Consider the following 25,839-nt stretch of genomic DNA (forward strand, 5'->3'; position numbering starts at 1 on the left):
AGTACTGGGAAGCAAATGCTCAACTGCTATGGGGTTTTGTTTCCTTTGTGGTGTAGTCCTTTAGTGATGAATAGCACTGTTCATTTTTTTAAGAGATTAACTATGAAAGGTATATGAAACGCGTTGCTAATTTACCTAAACTCTTGTCATTATTATCATGACTGGCAAGTGCTGTATTTCTGTTGTTTTCTTTTGCAGTGAGAGATGCCGGTGCATGATGGGTGGCCGTAAAGATTCAGTCAACAGCACTGGGGTTCTTCTGTTTTCCAGCACTGTGCTCACTAGCTCTGCTGACGAGACTTTATCTCTCTGGGATGCCAGTAGGGTAAGCAGCCTTTTTCTTGCACTTCCTTCAATTCGAGCTAAGTGCTAGCACATTGGTTTGAGAAAAATGAAAGCCGGTTTTGAATCAGAATAGAGAGTGAGGGTGATGTGGCAAGGGAATATTCACTAACGCAGTGATTATCTTCTGACCAAAAATATCCCCATATAACACTTCCTTGACATCCGAAATGACTGAGTCCTCACAGTGCACCAAACGCGCAGGCACTGAGATCGCGGAATAAACAGATAGGCTTAATGAGGTGGTGTTGGTTAAGCAACTGGTGACCTGGGTCTGGCACTGTGTGAGTTCGATGGATGGGGCAGCTGAAGGTCAGCTTTATCAGTCTCTTTTTGTAGGTGCTGCCATGTGCTTTAAGTTATGTACAAAGGAAATGGTGGGAAATGCCATGGAAGAAACACAAACTGCATAGAAGTCTAATATATTTATTCTTCCTCTAGAAGTGATCCCCTGCCCAACCCCAGAACTCACTGCTGATTTCTCATGGATTATGTATTCTTTTCTCCATAATATTTCACTGTAGGTAGTATCAGAAACTCTGCATCTCTGCCTTTATTCATCTCTACCTTCATTCTTTAGTGTCGGTATAAATGCCTTTAGTACATAGGAGAATATATTTGTCCCTGCTGCTTTGCAGACCAAATATGTAAATCCTGTTCAAGTGAAATAGAACAAGCATGGAGGAGTTTTTTTTTTCTTTTTCATCAGAAAATTCAATTATTGCTGCTGTTGTAGTATTTCTCATAGAGCAACTTCTGAAACTCCAAAGTTGCTACTTTAGTTGGTGTTACGGTCACTTTGCGTTTCTCAAATAGTATAAACATACAAGATTCCAGCCCGGAATAGAATCATAGAGTGGTTTGGATTGGAAGGGACTATGAAGGTCATCCAGTTGAACCTTCTGGCAGAGAGCAGGGACATCTTCAACTCGATCGGGTTGCTCAGAGCCCCATCCAACCTGTTATGTTTCCAATAACAGGGCATCCAGTGGGCCTCTCAGTGGGCCTCTCAGTGGGCCAGTGTTTCACCACCCTCAGTGAAAAGAATTTCTTCTTACTATCTAGTCTAAATCTCCTCTCTTTCAGTTTAAAACCATTTTCCCTTGTTCTGTTCCTACAGGCGCTGCTGAAGTTTTCCCCTTCTTTCTTATCAGCCCCCTTTAAATCTTGAAAAGCCTCAGTAAGATCTTTTTGAAGTCTTCCCTTCTCCAGCTGAACAACCCCAATTCTCTCAGCCTCTCTTCACAGGGCGGTGTTTCCAGGTCTTGGATGATTTTTGTGGCCTCCTCTGGACCCGCTCCAAACATTCCATGTCCTTCCTGTGCTGAGGCCTCCAGACATGGACACGATATTTCAGGTTAGGTCTCACCAGAGCAGAGCAGAGGGGCAGAATCCCCTCCCTCGCCCTGCTGGTCACACTTCTTTGGATGCAGCCCAGGACACAGTTGGGTTTCTGGGCTATGAACGCGCGTTGCCAGCTCATGTCCAGCTTCTTGTCCACCAGAACCCCAGGTCCTGAGTTTCCTGAATAGCGAAGGCTGTATTCATGGAAAGGAATTGAGGCAGATGAGTGGAAGAGCTGTTGCTGTGTTTTAATAGTTATCGTCAGCAGAGCTATGCAAATATTGGATGAGAAAAACTGACATAAAAATAACAGTGGGATATTTGAGCTGCTCATTAGGCGATTTCTATTTATGAATCATAGAAACAGACTGAATAGAAGGTCATTTAGTAATAATCCTGGGCATAAAGCACAACAAGTTTAAATGAAGCCAGTCAAGACTCATTATTCTTAAATGCCTTGTTTTGTAAGAATATTTGAAATCCAAATATGAATAATTCAAAAAGAGAAAAAAATACTGAAACACAAACAAAAGTGAAAACTCAGTGGAAAAAAATGGATTTCTGCTTTGTTGGGTTTTCAGTAAATCCTGCAGGGGACTTTATCTTGCCAGTGTCCCGGTAATCTCATGTTCGTAGTGGATTAACAGAACTAGTGAAACTAATGAAAGAAGATTTTTTGACAAACTTATGGAAAAAGCCTGCTTGGTTTTCACCCACCAGCGCTGCTTTTCAGCTCTGGGTAATTTTGCTAAAGATAGGAAGGACCTTTAGCAACAAGCAAACATCGTATATGACATTTTGTTGCGTATTTATTCTGTTGGACTGTTCCCCTGTATGTGTCCACATTGAACCATCACTTTAAGTGGTGGAATCGCTGTGAGGTGATCTCCCTCGAATTACTGAATGATCTTAGATGTTGCCTTCAGAAAGAAGATGAATGATTTCCTCCCATTAGTCTGGAACAGAATATTTTCTCATCTCTCTGAGATCAATTAGCATTAAGGAGTACATTTAAGATAATTTTAATGAAACATGAAAATCATACTCCAGTTTGTTTTCTCATAAATTAGGTTCGTATTATTAATCACATCTTGCTCTTCAATCATTAACTTTAGTCAGCTCTTTATTATTAGGGATAATGGATGCAGAGAACGGTAAGTCAAAGCGGTGCAAGTTGAATGGACGATGAGCTGTGGATTTGGGGCAGAATGGAACATAAATCTTTGTAATTACTAAGCTGAAGCTATAACACAGCCTTCAGACTTTCAAAACACATGACTTAACTTTTTTTACTTCATTTTTTTCCCCTTGGATGCCCTCGGGTCAGATCTAGCTGTACAGAAGAACCAACAGCGCTTTGACTGTGATTTTAAAGCTCAGAGCTATGTTGCCCATAGGGAAATGAGAACAGAGAAGGATGAGTAGTATTCAGATGATTATGGCTCTTTCCAAACATTCTGGGAGCAAGCGGTGTTGGATTTGGATGGGAACCATCTTCATACCGTGCCAGACTCCCAGTAGATGAGATGTATGAGGCTGAGGCTGCAGTTCATTGGTAGGAATTTCTTGCCAATAAAGCTGATGGCTCTCGTGCCAAGATAAGCTGCGGAATTTATTTCGCTTTATGCCAGTTTCATAGAAAGACGAAATATTCTGGAATATTTTCTCGCTGACACATCAGAGGGAGCATCTCTGCTCATGAATTGCAAAGTGTGTCCAATGATAAGTGCGAGAGGTGCAAAAGAAGATGAGACCTCACGAGTACAAGTTCACCTGCCTGGGTTAATTCTTCTCACGATAAGCAGTCTGCCACTCATCTGCATCTCCTGCACTCTGATGAGGCGTTCCTTGGGGCTAGTCAGATTTGTCTGGATAACATTTGAGCCAGGCTGAATCTTTGCTCTTTCTCAGGCAGATAAAATGCCAAATATTTATACGCTTAAATAATTAAATAGAGGGGGAAAAAGCTACTCACATTTTTCATTCTACATGTTTGAAACTTATTGATTTAGCAACTATCTTGTCTGTGTTCTGACTTTTGAAATGTCAGGTTCTATAACTGGATATTTCATTTCTTAAAAGTTGTGCAGTGACTGTCATTTAGAAGTCCGTGTTCAGGAGTAATGCCCTGTGGGATGTGTCCGGCAAGGAACTGGCAAGACTTGTAATTAACTGGACAGTCCCATTCATATCAGTGATAGTATTCATAGAAATCACAGAATCGTTAAGGTTGGAAAAGACCTCTCAGATCATCCAGTCCAACCGTCAGCCCAATGCTACCGTGCTGACTAAACCATGTCCTGAAGTGGTAGGGCAAGCTGGACTTTGAGGGTCATGTAACTCATGTAACAATGAGTGGAAGACATTAGGAAGAAGTAGGCAGTGAAAAGAATGAGGTGCAGCCGGATGTTCCTTTAGGGCAGGGTATTTTTCTTTAAATGCGGCTGAGTTGTGGTTGTTCAGCGCGGAGAAGAGAAGGCTCCAAGGAGACCTTATTGCGACCTTCCAGTACCTGAAGGGGCTACAAGAAAGCTGGGGAGGGGCTGTTCACAAAGGCTTGGAGTGATAGGGTGAGGGGAATGGGTATAAACTGGAGAGGGGCAGATTTAGACTGGACATAAGGAAGAATCTCTTCATGATGAGAGTGGAGAGGCTCCAGAACAGGTTGCCCAGGGAAGCTGTTGCTGCCCCATCCCTGGAGGTGTTCCAGGCCAGGTTGGATGGGGCTTGGAGCCCCTGATGCAGTGGGAGGTGTCCCTGCCCATGGCAAGGGGGTGGAACTGGATGGGCTTTGAGGTTCCTTCCAACCCAAACTGTTCTGTGATTGAATAAAAAAAGCTCTTAGGTGCAGCCCGTTTTAAAGCATTGTTTCCTAATAAATGGAGGCTTCTGTACTCGTGATGTCTGCTGATCATTTTCTGCTGATGGCTTTTGAATGTTAGCCGAGGTTTGGTAGAGTTTAAGTTTCTACTCAATTAGGTCTCTGGGCAACAGCAGAGCCCGGGGTGAATGCCCCATCTGGTGGGAGAAGTCCTGCCAGGCATCGCCTTTCCTGTGGTCCTCAGCAACCTCACCTTGTCCTACTGAGTGGTTACAGGTAATGATGAGATACTTCCTGGGACTGTTCTTTCTTGGCTTTTCATGATCCACCCCATAGTCTTTTAGACTCTGACATGATCCATCTGTGACTTCAAAGAAACAGTGGAGTAAACCCAGAAGAAACCGGAGTGGTGTCATTTGCGTGGTGGCATTCGTGCAAAAGGTGTCTGATTTAAGGCATAGAGATCACCTAAGGACAGCGGGTATTTAAAAGGGCTTCTCGCGCTGTGTCCTGCCAGAAATGAACACTTACACACGCCAGCTGTTCAGCTCTCTGCTGAGGTTGCCAGCTGTGCTGTGGCATTTTAATGATGAGGGCTTAGCTGCTTAGTTGTTTCGTGTGGATGGAGAATAATTACAATGATGCTGATCTAAACTCCAGTCTTGCAATTTTTTCCTTCACAATACAGCCCATCATCCAGTTCTGTATGGTCTCTGCGGCACAGGACAACCCTGCTGTGATTCCTGTTGCAACCAGATTGTGCCTAAAAGCTTGTTAACCCTTACTCGATTAAATTTAGTGGAATCCTTCCAAACTAGTAATTTCCTTCGACAACCTTCTTCCTTGCTCTAATGAAATTATCTTTTAGATATTAGCTTCTAATGAAATTATCGTTTAGCCCTTTAGAGTATCTTTTAGTTGATTTTTCAGTGTTGATTTTGTCAGAATTTAGTCATTTTCAATTAGTGATTCCTTGAATTAAGCTGGTCTGGTTTTGTTTCTTCCTGCAAAATATCCATTATCTTTTAAACTGCTTTTCAACATGGCTTTTGTCAGAAACTTTTGTCAATGGCTTTAAAGAGTGTTGGAACCTTAAGATCTTTGTAGGGATGCTGCCTGTCTGTGGTGGGGACTTTTATGCCCGTGTTCTTTGGGAATAGTCAGTCATGAGGTAAATTCAGGAAAAATGTCAGTGTTAAAGGACCTTAAAAGTCTTTTCCAACCTAAACAGTTCTATGATTCTATGGTCAGATGTACAAGACAGGCAGAGAAAATCATAGAATAATTTGAGTTGTCTTTCCGTTTTTTGGCCCAGTCCAGTTGATTTATCCCTAAGTAAACACCTTAGACACGAAATTATCAGTCAGAATATCCTCAGGGTATTGGTTTTGTCAGTTTTATTTGAACCCTTCCGAACTCCTGAGGAATGGTTTCAAGAGCCGAGTGGATAGACAGATGGGTTGTCTCAAAACCCTTTGACGGACAGGTTATGGTTCCAGTCAGTTCTCTTCAAAAGCAGCTCAGAGATTGAAATCATCAGTGATGGAGACAAAGAGCTCTTCCATGCAAACTTTGAATCTCTTAGTGTAATTGGATTATTTTGCTGTAAATAAGGGGCATGCAAGGATAAGTCCGGTTCCTGGCATGAAGTGTAACAAATTCTGTGTTCCTGATTCTATTCTACATATTTGTGAATAATGGGTTCATATTTTAAAACTCCCTGTCTTAATATGAAAAGGAATTTCTGTGTCACAGTAAAATATGAAACCATGAACAAATAGCTGTGAATACAGATTATGTTTTCTCCAAAAAGTAATGACACGAAAGACAAAAGTAAAACTTGAAAAGGTTTATGTTAAATCTGTTTGGGACACTTTCCTAGAGATATAATGCTAGGGTTTTTTTCAAAACCAAAAATATAGCTGAGGAAAAATGGCTTAATTTCTTTCTAATCTTGAAAAATAATTGGGAAACAGGCTTGATGCGGTCACTGCTGTTTTTAAATTGCATCATTCTGACTTTCTTCCCAAACAACTTCTGTGCCACAAGATGGATCAAAATGAAATATTTCAAATGGTAAGCATAGAACTCTGCAATTTGGATCAGCTGACCCAGATGCAAGCAAGAAAATATCCTATGCTCTTATTTGGGTGTGGGTTTTTTTTAATTCTGTGGGTTTTTTTTTCTTCCTGAGAGGCAGGAAAGCCATTGCCCTTCACGCTGTATTTGACTGCTGTCCCCCAGACAGCCTCAAGACTGGAACTGTGACTCTGTCTTTCGTTTGGCCTGCCAGTACTTACTTGTCCCTCCTTTTCCTTGCCTTCCTGACTTTGCTCCCAAATAACTAAATCCCAAGTTTAACAAACTGTATCATCAGTTGATCTCATAGGCTTTTTTCCCCTGTTAAACTAGGTTTAAGTTAGACTATAAACGTTTTAGATCAGACAAGTTGCCTTGTTCTGCAAAGCTCCAGGTGAATTAGTGGCCTTGAGAGGTTATAATTATTGCTTTATTAAGCTATTCCTGTTTATTGACTTGCCTGAACCTGTCTGCTGGACATCAGAGTCCTTCTGCCAGTGGGAAGACAGACCCTTTTAACACCTTGTCTTTCCCTGTTATGTCTCCGCAGCGTAGAAAAGTTGTGTTCTTAGTTCATTTCAGGAAGGCTTTGACAAGACAGGACAGTTCTGTATGCTCTCACACACACAATATGACTTCTGGGGTTGCCCTGTGCAGGTACAGGAGTTGGACTTGATGATCCTTGTGGGTCTCTTCCAACTCAGGGCATTCTGTGATTCTATGTTTTTTAGTATCCAGCTTGACTCCGAATTCATGTGAACTGTATAAATGGCTTTATATTGGCAGTGATGTCGCTATTTAGTTAAAGTTGCACCTTTTCATCACGGTATTCACAGTCATTTAAGCTGCTTCTAGAGGAGAGAGCTCCAAGGTCCCCCGCAGCCTCTTGCTTACGTTGCTGTGTAATCATAGGTTCCCCAGGGGCTCTACCCGAGTTTCCTTCTGTAGCTGGAAATGCTGTCACACCCTTAAGCCAAAGCTTTTTGCAGTGCAGCTGGCCTGGGTTGAAGTTGCTGCGTGTCTTAGAGTGAGTCTTGGCTCCCGTCTCGTATCATTGAGCTGCTCTGATCCTTGCCTAGCAAGATATAGGTGTACGCTATGTGTTTGTATTCCTGCTTACTGCCAAGCTCACAAACGTCCCAGCCCACCTGGTTGCACAGCTCCCTCCCAGCAGGTCACTGCAGCCGCTCTTCCCCTCTGCAAGTTTTTCTGCCTTTCAGTAAAGCAAGAGAAGTTGTGGAGTCTCCTTCTCCGGAGATGTTCAAACTCTTCCTGGGAGTACTCCTGTGTAACCTGTTCTGAGTGAACTTTAAATTGAAATGGGAGAGATTTAGATTAGACTTTAGGAAGAAATTCTTCACGGTGAGGGCGGTGAGGCACTTGAAGAGATTGCCCAGGGAAGTCATAGATGTCCATCCCTGGAAGTGTTCAAAGCCAGACTGGATGGGGCTTTGAGCAACTTGATCCAGCGGGAGGTGTTCCCGCCTATGGCAGGGGGTTGGAACTGGATAGGCTTGGAGATCCCTTCCAACCCAACCCATTCTATGATGAGCCTGGTTCACCATGGAGGTTGGAACTGGCTAGGCTTGGAGATCCCTTCCAACCCAACCCATTCTGAGATGAACCTGGTTCACCATAGGGGTTGGAACTGGCTAGGCTTGGAGATCCCTTCCAACCCAACCCATTCTGAGATGAACCTGCTTCACCATGGGGGTTGCACTGGGTGACCTCCAGAGGTCCCTTCCAATCCCACCATTCTGTGATTCTTTTCAGATTCAAAGACCTCTCTCATCCACGTGCTGTTTCCCTCCTATTCCCCTTAATCTAATGATAGATGATGGGGAGGCACTTCGGCCCCACGTGTCTGTGTGCTCCGGTTCCTATTTACTCACGCCTTCCCTGCAAGGACCTTGCTCCTGGGCAATGCATTTTGGAGGGATGGAGTCATGCGAAAGACATGCCTGTAATTACAACTGAGCGACATCCACCTTCCAGGCAGCAGGCTGTGAAATTCGCAGCTCCTCTGGTAGTTCCCTGTGCTGCATCGCTGACGTGTTCTAAACTCGCCAGGGCAGGCAGAGGCGCAACAGTGGGATGGAGGATGGTGCTAATTTGCTAGTGATTGAGTCGCATTTCATCAGTTGTAAAATTAGAGCGGATCAGTTTTCAGTTGCCGCTGGTTATTTTAGAATATTAGTAGTAATTAGAGACCTATAAATAGATCCATTTAAGATATTAGACGTTCTAGCCAGGGGAAAAGTCTGGCTGTAGAGCTCAGTGAAGAATTCGCTAGCGTGGCTGCTGGTGTGGGCTCTGGCGGAGTGCGGAGTGTGATGGCATTTGGCTGTGTCACGGGTTCCGTGAGGCCCTGGAACAGGTTGCCAGGGGAAGGTGTCGCTGCCCCATCCCTGGAGGTGTTCCAGGTCAGGTTGGATGGAGCCTTGGGCAGCCTGATTTAGTGGGATGTCCCTGCCCACAGCAGGGGGTTGGAACTGGATGATCTTTAAGGTCCCTTCCAACCCAAACTATTCTATGATTATGTAGAAATGAGGTGAGAGAAGCATTCCTGTACCCCTGTCCAGCCAGCAAATAGATTGACCTGAATCCGAACGTCTTCCCAGCTTCCTGTATCTATAATGTGGGTGCACGATGTATCGCGGTAAGTACGAGTTTAATTTTTGTGTCAATGTCACTTTGAAACAAAATGGGAGTAAAGTTCTTTCAAAAGCTTTGGGAAAGGCCTGGCTGCAGAATAACATTTGCATTGACTTCTTGGTCCTGAAACTCTAATTAAATTATTGATTATGAAGCTGGCTGCTTTCTTAATAGTTCCTAATGTAACAATTAAAGCAAAGAAAGTAATTAAAAATGAAAAGATCGGTCCACAAGTACAATCTTCAAAAGGTCATTTTCAACTTAATCGCTTTTCTGAAAGAGGCAAGAATAAAACAAATGAGTCATTAGTAAAAAAGCAATTTAGTGTATGCATGTGTGTAATAATGTTCCTACCAGATTACTGCTGGCCCCACAATACCTAAATTAATTAAAAATAATAGCTAAATTTACTTAGTTGCTATTATATTAAAACCTCTCTGCCCAGAGCAGGCCTCCATTGTGTGAAGCGTGGGAGAAGGTACGTAGGCATGGCATCCTTCTGCTCCGGATGGCTGAAAGGCAGAAGCCAGAAGCTTCAGCCTTGAGAGAGCACGAAATTGCAGTGAAACCATTATATTAATGTTTAACATCAAAATCGACGCTTTGTACTACGCAGGCCGTTTATTAGCAACTTTTCGTTAGGCGTGAGAAGTAAGAGGGAGTTTTTAGAGGTCAGTCAACTTGGCCCATGGGTACGGTCGCCTTTGACAGAGCAGAAGTGAGAGCTGACGCTGGAGGAGTTAAAATTGATAGAAAGTTTGGAATCTATAGGCAAAAAAAATAGTCAGTCGTAAGCAGGGTACACAGCCAGGCGCTGTTTGCCTTCCCCTGGATGGAGAACTACTGAGTGTCATCCTGATCGTCTTCTGCACTGCGGCTTTTCGCAAAGCGCTCATGATGTAAAATCAATTACAGCTTTTGCATCATCTCTGAAATTTAGCTATCACATCCTGACAAGCCAGGGAAGGAAACGCATTTGAGGTGAAAGCTCTATTATAAATACGTTGCGCTCCGCCACAGCTCTTTCGGTACAAAATGTGTAGCTTGCGTATCAACGCAGAAGTAGCAAATTGGTGCGGGAGTTCCTAGGTATGAAGAGAGCCTGTTAGAAAAGTGGGTCCGTGCCACCATACTGCTTCCACGCGCGAGGTAACGGGAAACTAAGCCAAACTTTGAAGCACAGATGTGGAAATCTGCTAAGCAAATGCCTATCGTATTCAGCACCTCCTGTGCCTTTTAAACGTGTGTATTCCTATGTTCAAGGAAATCCATTAAACCGTGGCAGACAGGATTCGGATAAGCACACACATCAAAGAAATACACGTCAGGTGTATCTGCCCAATGTTGTGAGCTTTATCGGGGAACTGAGCTCCCCTGAATAGCTGCTGTGCACAGCAACTGTAAATGCTTTCTCTAGACGGTCATAGCCACGCTTGCTGTGGTTGGATTCTGTTTCAACACGTTTCCTCCGAACCAGATGCTGTTCTTGATGAGGCTTTGGGGGCAAACGTTACTATGCCATTCAGGTTGTGTGGGAGATCGATAACTCTGTTAGTCTGTTAAAGGCATTGCATATTAAATGCCCTTTTTCCTTTCCGCAACTAATTGTGGGATCTTCTTTCCTCACACATCAACCGAGGAAAGCAGATTATAGACATAGATGTTCTATGAAAGGTCCTCTTAGTGGATTGATGTGTCCACCTTTCTACCTGCACACCTATAGTGCTCTGCTATGTTATACTGAAGAAAAGGAGTGGTAGTTTATCTTTCCTTTTGTCTGGAATCCCATGAGCTGTCTTTATCTGCTATGATGCATAGAGCTGCTCTTCTCTCAGGTTGGAGCAAGACACCTGGACGCACTTGTCTACACAGAATATGCTATGATGGGTTTTTACTTTTCGTATTCAAAGCTTACACTGGACTCCTTTCTAAGCACGAGCTGTTAGATATCACACCATGGATTGCACTGTCTCTTCCCAGACGTAGCTGTAAGAACTTAAGTTTCTGAAGTCTGATGACACAATGATTCTCAAAAGCTCGATTAAAAAAAAACAAACCCAAACATTACAAATCCTTTTCCTTTCAACCAACAATAATGGTGTGAAATAACTAATAGTTTTCCAGTTTGATAAATACTGGATCAAAACGTTGGTGGTGAATCAATCTGTTGCTTTGTATGGATTACTCCCCTCTAAGCACTACCGCTTGCGTATGGATTTATTCCCTCTCTGGTTGCCCACAGCCTCAGTGGGTGGCTTCTTTAGACGTTCCATTTACACATCATGATAGCAAAAGAGATACTGTCTGGGCAACAGGCAGGTCTTTGGGATGACTGCAACTGTGTGTTCAAAAAACTGAAATTTCAGGGCTTGCAAGGTATTAGCTTAAAAAATACTTTCGTGCTGCTTCCAGAAAGCTTAAGGAGTCAGTTTGAAGTGTTACCTGCCAAAGAGTTGAGGGTTCTAGTTTTAATAGAAAAGCTCTGTGCTGTCAAATTGGGTTTGAGTAATTTGGATGCCCCATGCAGCATCGATAGAGGGTGGAGGTTTGTAGCGGTAATTCCTACTTCAAACATTTCCCGTATGGTAGCGTTCTTGTAGTACATATTTAATGGACAGAGAACTGCCAAGCAGACACAGATTTAAAACAGTTTTATGCTCCGATAGCCCCAAGGAAACAGCACGGAGAGGTGGTGTTCACATTTTATGATCCAAGGCCAAAATCCAACTCTTTGATTATAATTGAATTCGGCTTCCATATTTATAGGCATGATAAATAGTTGAGGACATTTTACGTTAAGAGGCAGCATGGCTGGTCTAATACGAAACGAATATGAAATTTGGGAGGTGATGCTTCTCTTTCTCACATAGCCACGAATTTGCTTATGAGTAACAAGAGTATCACTTCACCTCTTTTTCATCTATCCTTTCTCCCTTTCTTCTTGACGTAGGCTGCAGCGTAGGGTGTGAAAACAAAACCACATTAAAAAGTAGGAGTCTTGCTGTCTCACAGTGCGCTGTAGAAAGGATCCAAAGATGATTCAGCTGAAGTCTTAAAATATGAATTTATTCAATTCTCTCTTTCTGGAATCTTTTTCTCCACTTATGTCTTTTGGGTTGTTCTATAGAAAGGATTAAATTGATGCAAATGAGAGATAGACTTGGTTGCTGAAGTGGCGGAGATGGAATGGAAAATTATTGTCCTATAGAAGGAGCTCCCGGGGTTGTACATTGCTGACGTGGACATGGGGTGACATTAGCATGGGGTTTTGGAGAGGAGAAGCAATGAGGTAACACCTAGTTTGTGTTGCACAGTTCTGTTTAAAATTGCTCCAGTAGACTGTCCCGATGGGATTTTGTATTGCCTATAGAAGCAGGAGTGCATCTTCCTTTGTTGGCTTTCAGATGAGGTAATGTGTCGGCGTTGTGAGATTGTCAGAACTAGTAGTGACTCACTCGGTGGAGAACTCTCTGTGCTGGTAGCCGGAGAACCCCAGGTGTCCTGACTCTGCAGCAAGGAATACAAGGCAGTGCTAATCACCTGCTGTAATTTATGTGATGCAACTACAAGACATCTGTCTCCGTCAGCGTGCTGGTCTGGACTTTCCTAACAACGGGAAGGTGTCCCGGTCAGTGGTGTGAATTGCTGTGTCATTCTAGTTAACAGCCAGGTTTTCTTGCATCATAGCGTTTTGCCAGGCTCTTCATCTGAAGGCAAGCAGCTCCTCAGAGTGCTGTGGGATTGCTTACAGGATTTCCTCTGTGTGTTTTCTCCTCCAGTGTTTAATGGCATCTCCTTTGTTTTCTTAGAACAATTAGGCATGCCTCAAGGAGGCACATATATCAAAGCAGTCAGAATGCAATTCCTCATCCCTACCATAAATCCCAGTCACACACGCTATCCCATGCCAAATCCAATCATGAGTGCGCTAATCCCCTCATAAATACTATGTTTGGATGCTTTCTGTCCTGCTTTCCTGGCAGGATGAGTTCTGTCAGCTTCTTCTCAGGAGTGCAATCTTAGAGCCTCTCTTGATTTCAGAGCTAGGGCAGAGAAACAAGCTTCAGCAGCGGCGTTGTTGTTTCTCAAGTTCAGCTTTCTGGCAATAGTTTGCTGCAGCACTACTAAAATTAATTGTTTTGGGACCTCAAGTGTCCTGGCACCAACACGGGAAGAACAAAGCACTGCCAAAAAGGTACCACCAGTTGATCCCCTGAGAACTGAGTGTTCCTGCATCACTCTGCGTGAGTTTCAGGACAGAAAGGATTTACGGGTAAAACACTGCTTTTATAGATTATTTGGCTTTTCATTTTCTCTAAAAATAAATATGTAATTACCACATTCCTGCTTTTCCTCTTCTGTGGCTCAAGCCCAGTTCTCTGCCTCCAATTGGGTTTCAGGCCAGCGTTTTGCAAATGATAGTATTTTACATGCCAGTCCCTTACTCAGCTGATTGTTTCTTTCCTCTCTCTCTCTCTCTCTGCTCGAAACTGTTTTATAGAGAAGCAATAATCTTTCGGAAAGAAGACATTTATCACACACAGATTGGAAACACTGGGACAAAACCGATAGGCGAGATGCAAAATTTAGCAACGTGACAAAGCCTTTGTACGTAGTCTTCCCTTGCTGGTGACTAGAATAAATATCAACGGTCCATTTTTCCACTGCGAACAAGCTCAGCTCAGCTCGGGAAAGGAGGTGCTCGGTGATGGATGCTGATATGACTGTGGCACAGTCCTCCTTTTGTTTAAATCTCTCCTGGTTTTATATTAGGTTTGTGCAAAAGCATAGAATCATAGAATGCTTTGGGTTGGAAGGGACTGTGAAGGTCATCCAGTCTTCCCTTCTGCAGTGGGCAGGGACATCTTTAACCAGAGTAGGTTGCTCAGAACCCCATCCAACCCAACCTTGAATGCTTCCAGGTATGAGACCTCCACCACCTTCCTGAGCAACCTATGTTCGTGTTTCACCACCCTCACAGGAAAACATTTCTTCCTCATATCCAGTCTAGATCTCCCCTCCCTTAGCTTAAAAGCATTGCCCCTTGTCCTGTAGACAAAGCAACAAAGAGTTGCACTGACAAGAAGCTGCAGAAGAGCAGGAGTGATCAGGACTAGAGTAAGTGTCTAGAGCAGAGTCTGTCCCTCGGCAAGCTTGCAACCTCCTGACAAATGGCCTTGTGTTAACTCTACTGGCCTTTTATTTTGAGGTTTGTCTTTATAATTGCCACAATTAGAGACTTTTGGATTTTTTTCCTTTGTTTTCCTTCTGTGCTTAGTGTGAAAACGTGCATACAGTCTTTAAACATGGCCATGTCCTTGCTGGTCCTGTTCCTCAGGAAGAAATGGAGAGACTTTACCTCACGGGCTCCGCAGCACTTGGGAGACCACACGGACATGGTCTGTCAGGTGTCTTCTTCCACCAGCCCCTAAAATGTGGCTCTCCTGCGGTGCCGCTGTCACAGAGAAGGGCTGTGGGATAACTTACAGTTGGACCGTCTCGCATGAGAAACTCAGGGCATCAATATTTTGTTTTTCACAGTTAAAGTGTTAATAGGCTTCATCAGATTTGTCGTGAGTATAATTTTAATGTGATAAAAACTCAAGTTTGTAGGAAATAGGACAGGAAATGGAAGATGCTTTGAAGGAAAGAAAATAAGGAAAGAAACCCCACAGTTTTATCCTGGGAAAAACTGTAACACATTTGAGTAATTTTAGTTTAGGGACAGGGTTTTGGGTTTTTTTTGTGAGTTTAGTTCCTTCTACAATCCTTCCTTTCCAAATGTAGAAAATGGATTTTGCGAGACCTGCTATGGATTTGCAGAGCATTCCCATTTTTGCTTCCCTGTTAATCACGTTATTAAAAATTAGCCCTTTGTCAGCTCTCCTCTGAATAATGCAGAGGCTCACGGCTCGCCATCCCCTGCCACCGCCGGCAGCAGACGTGACCCAGGATGATGAAGTTCAGCAGGATTCAATTGAGCAGAGGCAGGGAGAGGGCTGACATTCCCCGTGGGGGACTGCCGTAGCGGGGCTGGCTGAGAACACCCTGCAGCCGAGCAGCCCCAAGGGCACGTGTGCTCTCCTCTCCTCTCCAGTACAGGCATTCTGAGACCTGACATCAGGGTCCGTAACATCTTTACAGCTTGAGGGCTTGATTTTAGGAATAATTGTCCTACTTTAAATAGAGCAGCTTTGCTGTGGCTAAGACTGAGGGGTTTGGGTTTTTTTTTTCCTTTATGACATTACTTCATTATTGCTTTTTTATTTTTTCAAATCGAGAAACTCTTCTTTCTCTGGGGGCAAAATGCACGTATTGATATCAAGATTTTAGTTTTAATGTAGACCCTAACGTTTCGAGTGGACCATGACACGCTGTAAACGAGGGTTAAACAGTTGTTAAACACGTACTGGAGTCCTTTCAGTTCGGGAGTCCTTTCAGTTCTGGAGTCCTCAGCACAGGAAGGGCATGGATCCATTGGAGCTACTCTAGAGGAGGCCATGAAGATGAGGCCTGGAGCACCTCCCATATGAGGACAGGCTGAGAGAGTTGGGGTTCTTCAGTCTGGAAGACATTATACCAGCCTTCCAGTACTGAAAGGAGCTCTGGGAAAGCTGGGGAAGGGCGCTTAATCAGAGAGTGCAGGGATGGGACGAGGGGGAATGATTTTAAGCTGAAAGAGGAGAGATTGAGATGAGATCTTAGGAAGAAATGTTTTGCTGTGAGGGTGGGGAGGCCCTGGCCCAGGTTGCCCAGAGCAGTGGTGGCTGCCCCATCCCTGGAGAGGTCCAAGGTCAGGTTGGATGGGGCTTGGAGCCCCTGATCCAGTGGGAGGTGTCCCTGCCCATGGCAGGGGGTGGAACTGGATGATCTTTAAGGTCTCTTCCACCCAAACCATTCTGTGATTTTAAGTTAAAAAATGTGTGTCTACAAGTGTGGAGGACTACGTGGGCACGCATTTCTCTAGATCTATTTTGCTCTTTCAGAAGCGTTAATTAGTAATCAAGAGTAAATAGTTTTATTAACGTAAAACGATAAAGATGTTGTGATTTGACATTGCATAATAACTAAAAAAAGAAGAGTAAATAACACCTACTAGTGTAATGCTCAAAATTGGGTTGGTTTTGTGATGACAGCCCATAGCTGCCTGCTGTTTGATTTAGATGTGCCACTCTTGCAGTTTGATTATTAAACAAATTAATGAAGCAACTTGTATTACTTACTAGTCTCACTCGACATTAGCAAGTGGATTGTGTTTCCTAATTAGCATGTAAGGAAAGGGATATTAAAGCTTCTCCCTAACAATATGTATTGCAGATTTTCACACCTTTATTCCAAATTTTCTCATTTTTAACCTGTCAAAATGAAATAAATGCCTGTTGAGGGTATGAAAAAAGTAATTACTTTCCTTCTTCTTTAACTTCCTCTTAATTAACTTTTAATGTATGCTGTTACTCAGGGAGCATCCCTTAATACTAAGTGTGTCTGAAACGGAAAAGACAGAGATTTACATGATTTTAATAAACATCTGCCTTAACATAGAGGCACAAAGTTACAGATTCAAAAGCAGGGGCTTACTGCCAGTATTTGCAGGCAAAGAAGCCACAAAAAATGTTTTCCTTTTCTATAAGTCTTTGTTCTTTGTATACATGGGGTTAGAGGAAATTATGAAGACTTCAGGTGCAGGTAACATGGATAAAAAATGGTGTTGGATAATATCAGCTTGCTGAATGACAACGCATTGCTCTGTGAGCATCACCAAGATAGGAGAAATTTGGAAGCAGGACGTGTTCTTCCTGGTATAAATATGGGTGTTTTGACTTAGAATCGTAGAGTGGTTTGGGTTAGAAGGGACCTTAAAGCCCATCCAGTTCCACCCCCTGCCATGGGCAGGGACACCTCCCACTGGATCAGGGGCTCCAAGCCTTATCCAACCTGGCCTTGAACCCCTCCAGGGATGGGGCAGCCACCACTGCTCTGAGCAACCTGGGCCAGGGCCTCCCCACCCTCACAGCAAAACATTTCTTCCCAAGATCTCGTCTCTACCTTCCCTCTTTCAGCTTAGAACTGTTTCCTCCTTGTTCTCTCCCTGCCCTCTCTGATCCAGAGCCCTTTCCCAGCTTTCCTGTTGCCCCTTTCAGCACTGGAAGCTGCTCTAAGGTCTCCGCAGAGCCTTCTCCTCTCCAGGCTGAACAACCCCAACTCTCTCAGCCTGTCCTCATATGGGAGGTTCTCCAGCCCTTGGATCATCATCGTGGCGTCCTCTGGACCCCTTCCAGCAGTTCCATATCAGTTTGCTGAATGGCTACACGTTGCTCTATGAGCATCACCAAGCTAGCAGAGATTTTTAAGGAGAACATGTTTTTTCTGCTTTAAAATTCAATGTTTTGTCTTCTTCTAGAGTAGCTGTCATTTTCTTAAATTAAGAAATAAACAGTTGCAGTTTCCATACAGAGTTTCTGCCTACCTGACACTGTAATGGTAATCTATACTCATATTAAATAATTCTGTTTGGATAAATTGTTTCTGGTTTTAGCAGTTTAGAACAATCTTCTAAAGTAATGTGCAGGAAGAGTGTATTAAAATAATTGCCTGCTATTTGTTTTCAGCAATATTCAACTGTCAGAAAAGGCATAATAAAAAGAAACATTTTGCCAAAATCTCTGGATTTCCAATAGTTGAATCAATAGAGTAAACACAGTTATTGTTGTATATAGTTGATCAAATAATTACAGAGGATGAGGATGTGTTACAAACCTGACCACAGAATCTCTCTTCACGTTGTTTGAACATTACCTGAAAAATGAGAGCTTAGTCATAAAATGCTGATTGACCGGAATGTTTATGTGGAAGCATCTCTATTTTACAGACTTCTCCTATGCAGTAGGCCCTGTCCCAGCCAAACTTTACTTTGTGCTGTGGGAGCAGTGGGTTTGGTGGGAGGAAGGCAGTGAAGCTGGTGAAGAGTCTGGAGAACAAATGTAATCAAGAGCAGCTGGCGGAACTGAGGCTGTTTTGTCCGGAGAAGAGGAGGCTGAGGGGAGACATCGCTTTCTGCAGCTCCTGAAGAGGAGGTTGTGCGAGGTGGGTGCTGGGCTCTTCTCCCAAGTAACAGGCGATAGGATGAGAGGAAATGGTTTCAAGTTGCACTAGTTGCAGTGCTACAGACTGGGGGAAGAATGGCTGGAGTGCTGCACAGAAGAGAAGGACCTGAGGGTAATGGTTGACAGCGACTGAACATGAGCCAGCAGTGTGCCCAGGGGGCCAAGAAGGCCAATGGCATCTTGGCTTGGATCAGAAACGGTGTGACCAGCAGGTCCAGGGAGGTGATTCTCCCTCTGCACTCGGCACTGGTGAGACCGCACCTCGAGTACTGTGTTCAGTTCTGGGCCCCTCACCACAAGAAGGATGTTGAGGCTCTGGAGTGTGTCCAGAGAAGAGCAACAAAGCTGGTGAGGGGTCTGGAGAACAAGTCTGACGAGGAGCGGCTGAGAGAGCTGGGGTTGTTTAGCCTGGAGAAGAGGAGGCTGAGGGGAGACCTCATTGCTCTCTACAACTACCTGAAAGGAGGTTGTGGAGAGGAGGGAGCTGGGCTCTTCTCCCAAGTGACAGAGGACAGGACAAGAGGGAATGGCCTGAAGCTCCACCAGGGGAGGTTCAGGCTGGATATCAGAAAAAAATTCTTCACAGAAAGAGTCATGGGGCACTGGAACAGCTGCCCAGGGAGGGGGTCGAGTCACCTTCCCTGGAGGGGTTTAAGGAACACCTTAAGGAACATGCTTAGGGACATGGTTTAAGGGAGTGTTAGGAATGGTTGGACTCGATGATCCAGTGGGACCTTTCCAACCCGGTGATTCTATGATTCAGGGGAGGTTTAGACTGGATATTAGGGAAAATTTCTTTATTGTCAGAATGGTGAAGCCCTGGCGGAGGCTGCCCAGGGCAGGGGTGGAGTCTCCATCCCTGGAGATGTTAAAAAAATGTGTACATGTGACACTGTGGTATATGCTTTAGTAAATGTAGTGGCATTGGTCCGGTGGCTGAACTTGATCTTAGAGCTCTTTGCCAACCTGAACGATTCTATGATTCTCTGGTGCTGCCCCCGCAGAAGGCAGATGGGCTGAACCTTGGGCGTGCGGTCCAGGCAGGGGCTGTGCTCTGCTGCTGCACGCCTGAGGAGCCCAAGTGTATCTGACCAGAATTGGTGCTGTCAGAAAAATTATCACAAATGGGCATTTGGATCCCCAGGTCTTGTGTAAAATTAGCTGTGCCGGCTTTGTTGTTTGTTTTTTTTCCTTTTTTTCTTTTCTCTTCTTGACTTCAGCATCAGGCTGTGCATCTGGAGATAAACCCAAATAGAGCAAACTGAATAAAACCTTTATTCTGCGGCATCTTGCTGTGTTTCTCAAGAGCCCGAGTGAGGTGTGAAGGGAACAGGGTCTTGATTTCTTTGGTGAGAGACATCAAATCTCAGCGCCACTCTGCTGTGTAAGCCCTGCTGTTTTCATGGCCCTCTTCTACCCCGCTGGAAAGCAATTCCTCCGCAGTCCTTATCCCACTGCTTTGTGCTCCTGTGTCGTTATGAAAGCCCTACTCCCACACTGCAGTAATTCATCTGGTTGTAGAACAGGACTGACATGAACAGAGTCGTGCAGTCTACCTTACAGCAGGGCTGTCATAACTCAGAGATGTCGCTTGCCGTAGCTGGCGTACTCCAGAATTCACAGTGACTGTTGCACACAGGGGAAATGCTGCTTCTGAAAGAGGTGTATCCAAGTTTTCCACCCTAATTTTGGATCCCTGAAGAACAATCAAATGACATCCTGCCTAGGGGGGAGTGTTTTGGTTTTTTTAATAAGATGATCTTTAAGGTCCCTTCCAACCTAGAGCATTCTATGGTCCCGTACGAGGACAGGCTGAGAGAGTTGGGCTTGTTCTGCCTGGAGAAGAGAAGGCTCCGAGGAGACCTTATCACAACCTTCCAGTACCTGAAGGGGCTACAAGAAAACTGGGGAGAGGCTGTTCACAAAGGCTTGGAGTGATATGACGAACGGGAATGGGTATAAACTGGAGAGGGGCAGATATAGACTAGACACAAGGAAGAATTTCTTCACTATGAGGGCAGTGAGGCACTGGCACAAGTTTCCCAGTGAAATTCTGGCTGTCCCATCGCTGGAGGTGTTCAAGTCCACATTGGATGGGGCTTGGAGCAACCTGATCCAGTGGGACGTGTCCCTGCCCATGGCAGGGGGTTGGAACTGGATGGGCTTTGAGGTCCCTTCCAACCCAAACTATTCTATGATTCTGTGATAAAATCTCTGGGTTTTTTTAACAACCAAACCTACAGCATCACCAGGGTTTTGAAATAGCCCCCTTTGAAAATTTTGATCTGTTTTTCAGTTTCTAAAAATACACTCAAATCGAAACTTGTAAACATTTTAGAACAGAAAGTTCTAAGTTTTGGCTCACTAAGGCAGAGCTTTTTAAAAGGGCATTTTCAGCACCTCAGTTGATTTATTTCAACTGACCTGTTTATTGGCCAGGTTTATTGTTAAAAAAAAGGTCTGTTTCCACCCAACAGACACGTTGTCAATGCCTACCTCACTTGCTCTGGTTAACAACAATTCTGCTAATAATCGGACATGAATTAAAACACAAAGAAAGTGTAGATGTGAGTGAAGTCAAACCCATGTACTGGATGTTCAGGGTTGCTCTCGAATGCTCTGGAATAACAGTGTATTCAGACTTCTACCGACTCCACCGATGATCTACCTGATAAAATGAATGCCCTGATGAGCGGTGTTGCACCTGTGACCCGTGTCCCGTTCCGAGCTCAGCAGTGTGGGTGTACTCTGTTGCATGGGAAGCTTTCATAGAATCACAGAATGGTTTGGGTCAGAAGGGACCTCAAAGCCCACCCAGTCCCACCTCCTGCCATGGGCATGGACACCTCCCTCTGGATCAGGGGCTCCAAGCCCCATCCAACCTGGCCTTGAACCCCTCCAGGGATGGGGCAGCCACCACTGCTCTGGGAAATGTGTGCCAGTGCCTCACTTCTCTTATAATAAAGACTTTCTTTCTAACATCTTGTCTAAATCTCTCCTCTTTCAGTGTTTTCCCTGGATTTTTTATAATGTGGCTGAGGGGCTACAATCATCTTTTGCCAGACTCTCTGTTACCTTCTTTCCTTATTGCGTGTCCCCTGTTGTACCAAACCCAACACACTGCTGTGAGCAAAAGCAGCCGGGATGATATATGAGATGGCTTCAAGACAAAAAAAATTAGGTAGACCGTGCTCTGTTCTCTGTCAGCGTTGCTGTCCTGGTTTTTGAGAAGAAGGATCTGGGTGTGAAAGAAAGGGAAGATGACAGCGTAGAGGAGACAGATCATCTTTTACTTCTCTATCAGGTAACTATGGATGGTGCAGTTAGCAGTGCGAAAGATGATAGAAGAATAAAATCAAGCATAAATGAGAAATAGTACTGAGAAAGATAGAAGTATAATAAAAACACAGAAAGAAGAGGAAGCGGTGTCGGGAGGAAAAGAGGGCATAAAAGAGCTTAAGGAAAGGAAAAAGCAAACAAAAAATCAGGACATATTGTGTATTTTTGGTGTCCGTTTTCTGCTCGGAAGCTTCCACCAAATAAAAGGCTCTATAATAATGATTGGTTTGTAATCTTTGGTGTCATTGCCTTTACTTCCCCCCACAGCCATGCGGAGGGTGGCTGTAGGCAGCCCACGGAAAAGTATGAATTGCAGCAAAGAAATTCTGCCTGACAGAAAGAGGGATCGGTAATCAATTCCCTTCCTGCCAGGCAAGGCTGCTTTGCTCCCTTTGCCTTTGCTGTCTGCTATCCTGTCTGCGAAATGCCGTCAGAGCTGGTAGTCGGGGAGGAGCACAGCGATACCAGGGATTACAAATCAATCATCTCCATTGTTGCTGGAGCCTGCCTTTGAACGCTGGAGACACACAACACATCCTTCATTCGATAATTTATTTGTTTTTAAGGACGAACAAACAATTGGGTGTCATTTCAAGGTTGCGTACTGTTTCTGGTGCCCAGGGCGTCGATGTGCGGCTGGAGGGTGCGATAGTGATGGTGCTGGTGGCTGGTGGGACAGATGTTCTCCTGCGTTTCTGCAGAACTCCTTCTTTTCAAAAGCTGTCTTTTCCTCTGCTTTCTTTCCCTTTTGTATCTCCAAGGAGCTGGGCCGGTGGCATTTTGAGGAGAAATATGTTCTGTCTGCTTAGAAAAGGCCGGGGGACGTGTTGGTAACGAGGAAGGGCGGTACTGGAAGAGGTTCTGCAGCAGTAAGATCCTCAGGGTTGGAGGAGGAGGAGAAAACGGCTCTGAACCGAAAACCCAGAGGAGAACAGCTTTGGGGCAAAGTGCCAGAGCCGGCAGCACATGCTGAGTGTGAGCTCTTCCCTCCTCTTGAGGCCAAGGTGCTAACAAGGGTCTTCAGCAGCTGAGGAGGAGGTTAAGCTATTGGATAGGAGCACTGTCCTTCCACCCCGCTGTGCCGTGCTGAGGTGGGATACGAATGTTTAGCAGGTGTCACGTCACTGCACCGTGCGTGTTGTTGTGGCCCCGGCACAGAAGGTGCAGAAAAACACGTCCACGCGTCGCAGCGCCAGGCTGCAGGTGCCGCGGTGGCAATGTCCCACTGCCGCACAGCTCGGGCACGGCCCTTTCAGCGCTCCTGCTAGGGATACCAAAGGGATAAATAAAAATGTAGAAGAGGAATTACTAAAACTGTCCCTTGATAACTAAATGGTTCATCATAAATTGGAGTGTCTATGCAAATGAAGTAAATAATTAAAACCTCCAAGAACAGCACTGACTAGGTGGTTGATGGCTGGCAATTATAAAAGCTGAATTTTTAATACGCATACATCTAAGGAGCCAGTGAAAATTAGCTCCTAGACTAATGGACTTGCCTTTCTTCCAAGGCAGAATGTTAATGAGAGCATTATTTATAGCAGAGCCCAAGAAGAAGCGTTTTCTTGCTTAGTCTCTTTTCTTCTTTACTGACACTTTATTCATTAACCTCTGAACTTCTTTAGAGAAGAATAATCCCCTACACAGCGAAGGGCAAAGATCATCTTGACCCTCAGAAATTAGTCATGGGTCATATATTGTTAAGGGAGTTCCTTCTTCTAACAAATAATGTTTATCAAACCCCGCTGGTGATATGTCCTCATTTCATGCTGGTTTCTGAGTCATTTATTTGCAGTTCACTTCACTGAGGAGAAAATGAGCATAACGTGATATCTCACGGTGCGATGCTTCTTGTGCCATCTTGTCTTGTACAGTGGGTGGATGTACACCCTGATGAGACCTGAGGGGCTACCCTGACCGTATATTCTTACCGTGGAAAAGAGGTGCTTCGTGCGTGGCTTGAAGACGTGCAAGGGCACGGATTTATTTCTGAACTCAGGCACCGGCTCTGCCATATCATTATGGTGACCCCGCTGTAGAGCACTGGTGAGACCGCACCTCGAATACTGTGTTCAGTTCTGGGCCCCTCACCACGAGAAGGATGTTGAGGCTCTGGAGTGTGTCCAGAGAAGAGCAACGAAGCTGGTGAGGGGCTGGAGAACAAGTCTGACGAGGAGCGGCTGAGAGCGCTGGGGTTGTTTAGCCTGGAGAAGAGGAGGCTGAGGGGAGACCTTATTGCTCTCTACAACTGCCTGAAAGGAGGTTGTGGAGAGGAGGGAGCTGGGCTCTTCTCCCAAGTGACAGAGGACAGGACAAGAGGGAATGGCCTGAAGCTCCACCAGGGGAGGTTCAGGTTGGATATCAGAAAAAAATGCTTCACAGTAAGAGTCATCGGGCACTGGAACAGCTGCCCAGGGAGGGGGTCGAGTCGCCTTCCCTGGAGGTGTTTAAGGAACGGGTGGATGAAGTGCTTAGGGACATGGTTTAGGGAGTGTTAGGAATGGTTGGACTCAATGATCCAGTGGGTCCTTTCCAACCTTGTGATTCTGTGATTCTGTAACTCGTACAAAAAGCAGAGCCTTGCCACGTCAGGGGTCGCAAACCCAGAGTGGGAGCCTGGGGCATCCTACTTCCTGCTAATTCCCTGTGGGCAACCACGTAAGAAGGACGTGAGCCCACCAGAGCTCACTGCAGACAACCCCAGAAGCTCTGCCTGAAGTTTCACTATTTCATTTGAAATTTTGCAGAAGTGGAGTGCAAGTTATAGGTCATTTGCATTCAATTTGTTTTCTTTTAGAGCTTCTTTTTGTTAAATATGTTTTTTTTTGAATTTGAAACGAACCCCACAAAACTCTTACTCATCTGTTCTTTCAATACTCAGGAAAGATCTGGCTTAAATTGAAAACTTACAAACCTAATAAAATTAGTGAAAGAGCGCTGCTTCTCACATCTCAGAATAAGTGAGTATGCTGTCCCTAGAGAGGAGGGAGACAAGAAAAGAGAATGAGCAAAACTAGAAAATAGCACTTTGTATTTGTTGGGGCTTTATGAACAAATGAAAAAAAAATGGAATCATAGTATCATTGAGGCTGGGAAAGATCTCTAAGATCATCCTATCCAACTGTCAGACCAGCAGCACTGTGCCACCTAAACCATGGCCTGAAGCGCTGCGTCTACAAGCTTTTTGAACCCCTCCAGAGATGGAGAATCCACCACTGCCCTGGGCAGCCTCTGCCAGGGCTTCACCAATCTTTCGGCAAAGAAATGTTTCGGTGAAAAATATTTGCTAATATCCAGTCTAAACCTCCCCTGGCCCAGCTTGAGGCCTTTTGCTCTCGTCCTATCACTTGCTTCTTACGAGAAGAGACCAACCCCCGCCTCACTACAACCTCCTTTCAGGCAGATGTAGAGAGCGATGAGGTCTCCGCTCAGCTTGCTCTTCTCCAGGCTGAACAATCCCAGTTCCGTCTGCTGCTCCTTATAAGACTTGTGCTCCAGACCTGAAATTACACATTTCTCATTTAAAAAAAGAATCTGATGGTATCTTCTGGAAGACAAACTTCTACTTGCATTTCATTCTCTACTAATTGAATTAATGTGGTTGAAAATTTTGACCTGCAAAACATATGTAATGGGGCAAGTGTCCTACTGAGTGGTTGCTCTGTGAAATGGAGTTTTGTTTTGCTTTGCCCTGCTCTGCTCAGTGCCAGGATTCCTCCCTCATCTTTCAGCCACGTATGCCAATGTATTATTTCCTTTTCGCTGCCTTGTAAAATGCGTATTAATTCCATTTGTGTTGGAGACTAAGGCTTCACCTGTTTCAGGGGGTAAAATGCTGTGCAAGGAGTACTTATTATTTATGACAGTTCTTATAAGAATGCTCTTGAAATGTGGATGTTCAAATGATTGAACACTGAGGAGATGACTACACGAGAAGTAGCATTTAATTTGGTAACCGCCTGAGCGTTGTTACGGAGCGGAGTTGTTGATGTGCATGTCTAATGCAGGTAATTTTTTTTCTGAATTAATATTTAAAACTCTCTGGGTTTTGACAGTAATATCTGCTTTCTGAGGTACGTCCGTATATCTTAGGAAGTTATCAGATCTGTGTGTGGCTCAGGTACTCTTTCATCTTACTGAGTGCACGTGATAACA

The 25,839-nt window shown here is 44.5% G+C and overlaps 1 protein-coding gene across 2 annotated transcripts in view; it reads left to right on the forward strand.

The window, feature by feature from the left end:
* Positions 1-25,839, forward strand: part of LOC128852503 (sperm-associated antigen 16 protein-like) — a 254,316-nt gene that overhangs the window by 225,089 nt on the left and 3,388 nt on the right. For both annotated transcript variants that reach the window (XR_008450376.1, XM_054069936.1), the window contains one exon: positions 199-325. Coding sequence is in view for 1 of the 2 variants with exons in the window: in XM_054069936.1 (XP_053925911.1) it covers positions 199-325 (127 nt within the window). In the remaining variant the exon portion in view is untranslated. The remainder of the gene's footprint in view (positions 1-198; positions 326-25,839) is intronic.

The sequence above is a fragment of the Cuculus canorus genome, chromosome 6 (assembly GCF_017976375.1).
Source record: "Cuculus canorus isolate bCucCan1 chromosome 6, bCucCan1.pri, whole genome shotgun sequence".
NCBI lineage: Eukaryota > Metazoa > Chordata > Aves > Cuculiformes > Cuculidae > Cuculus > Cuculus canorus.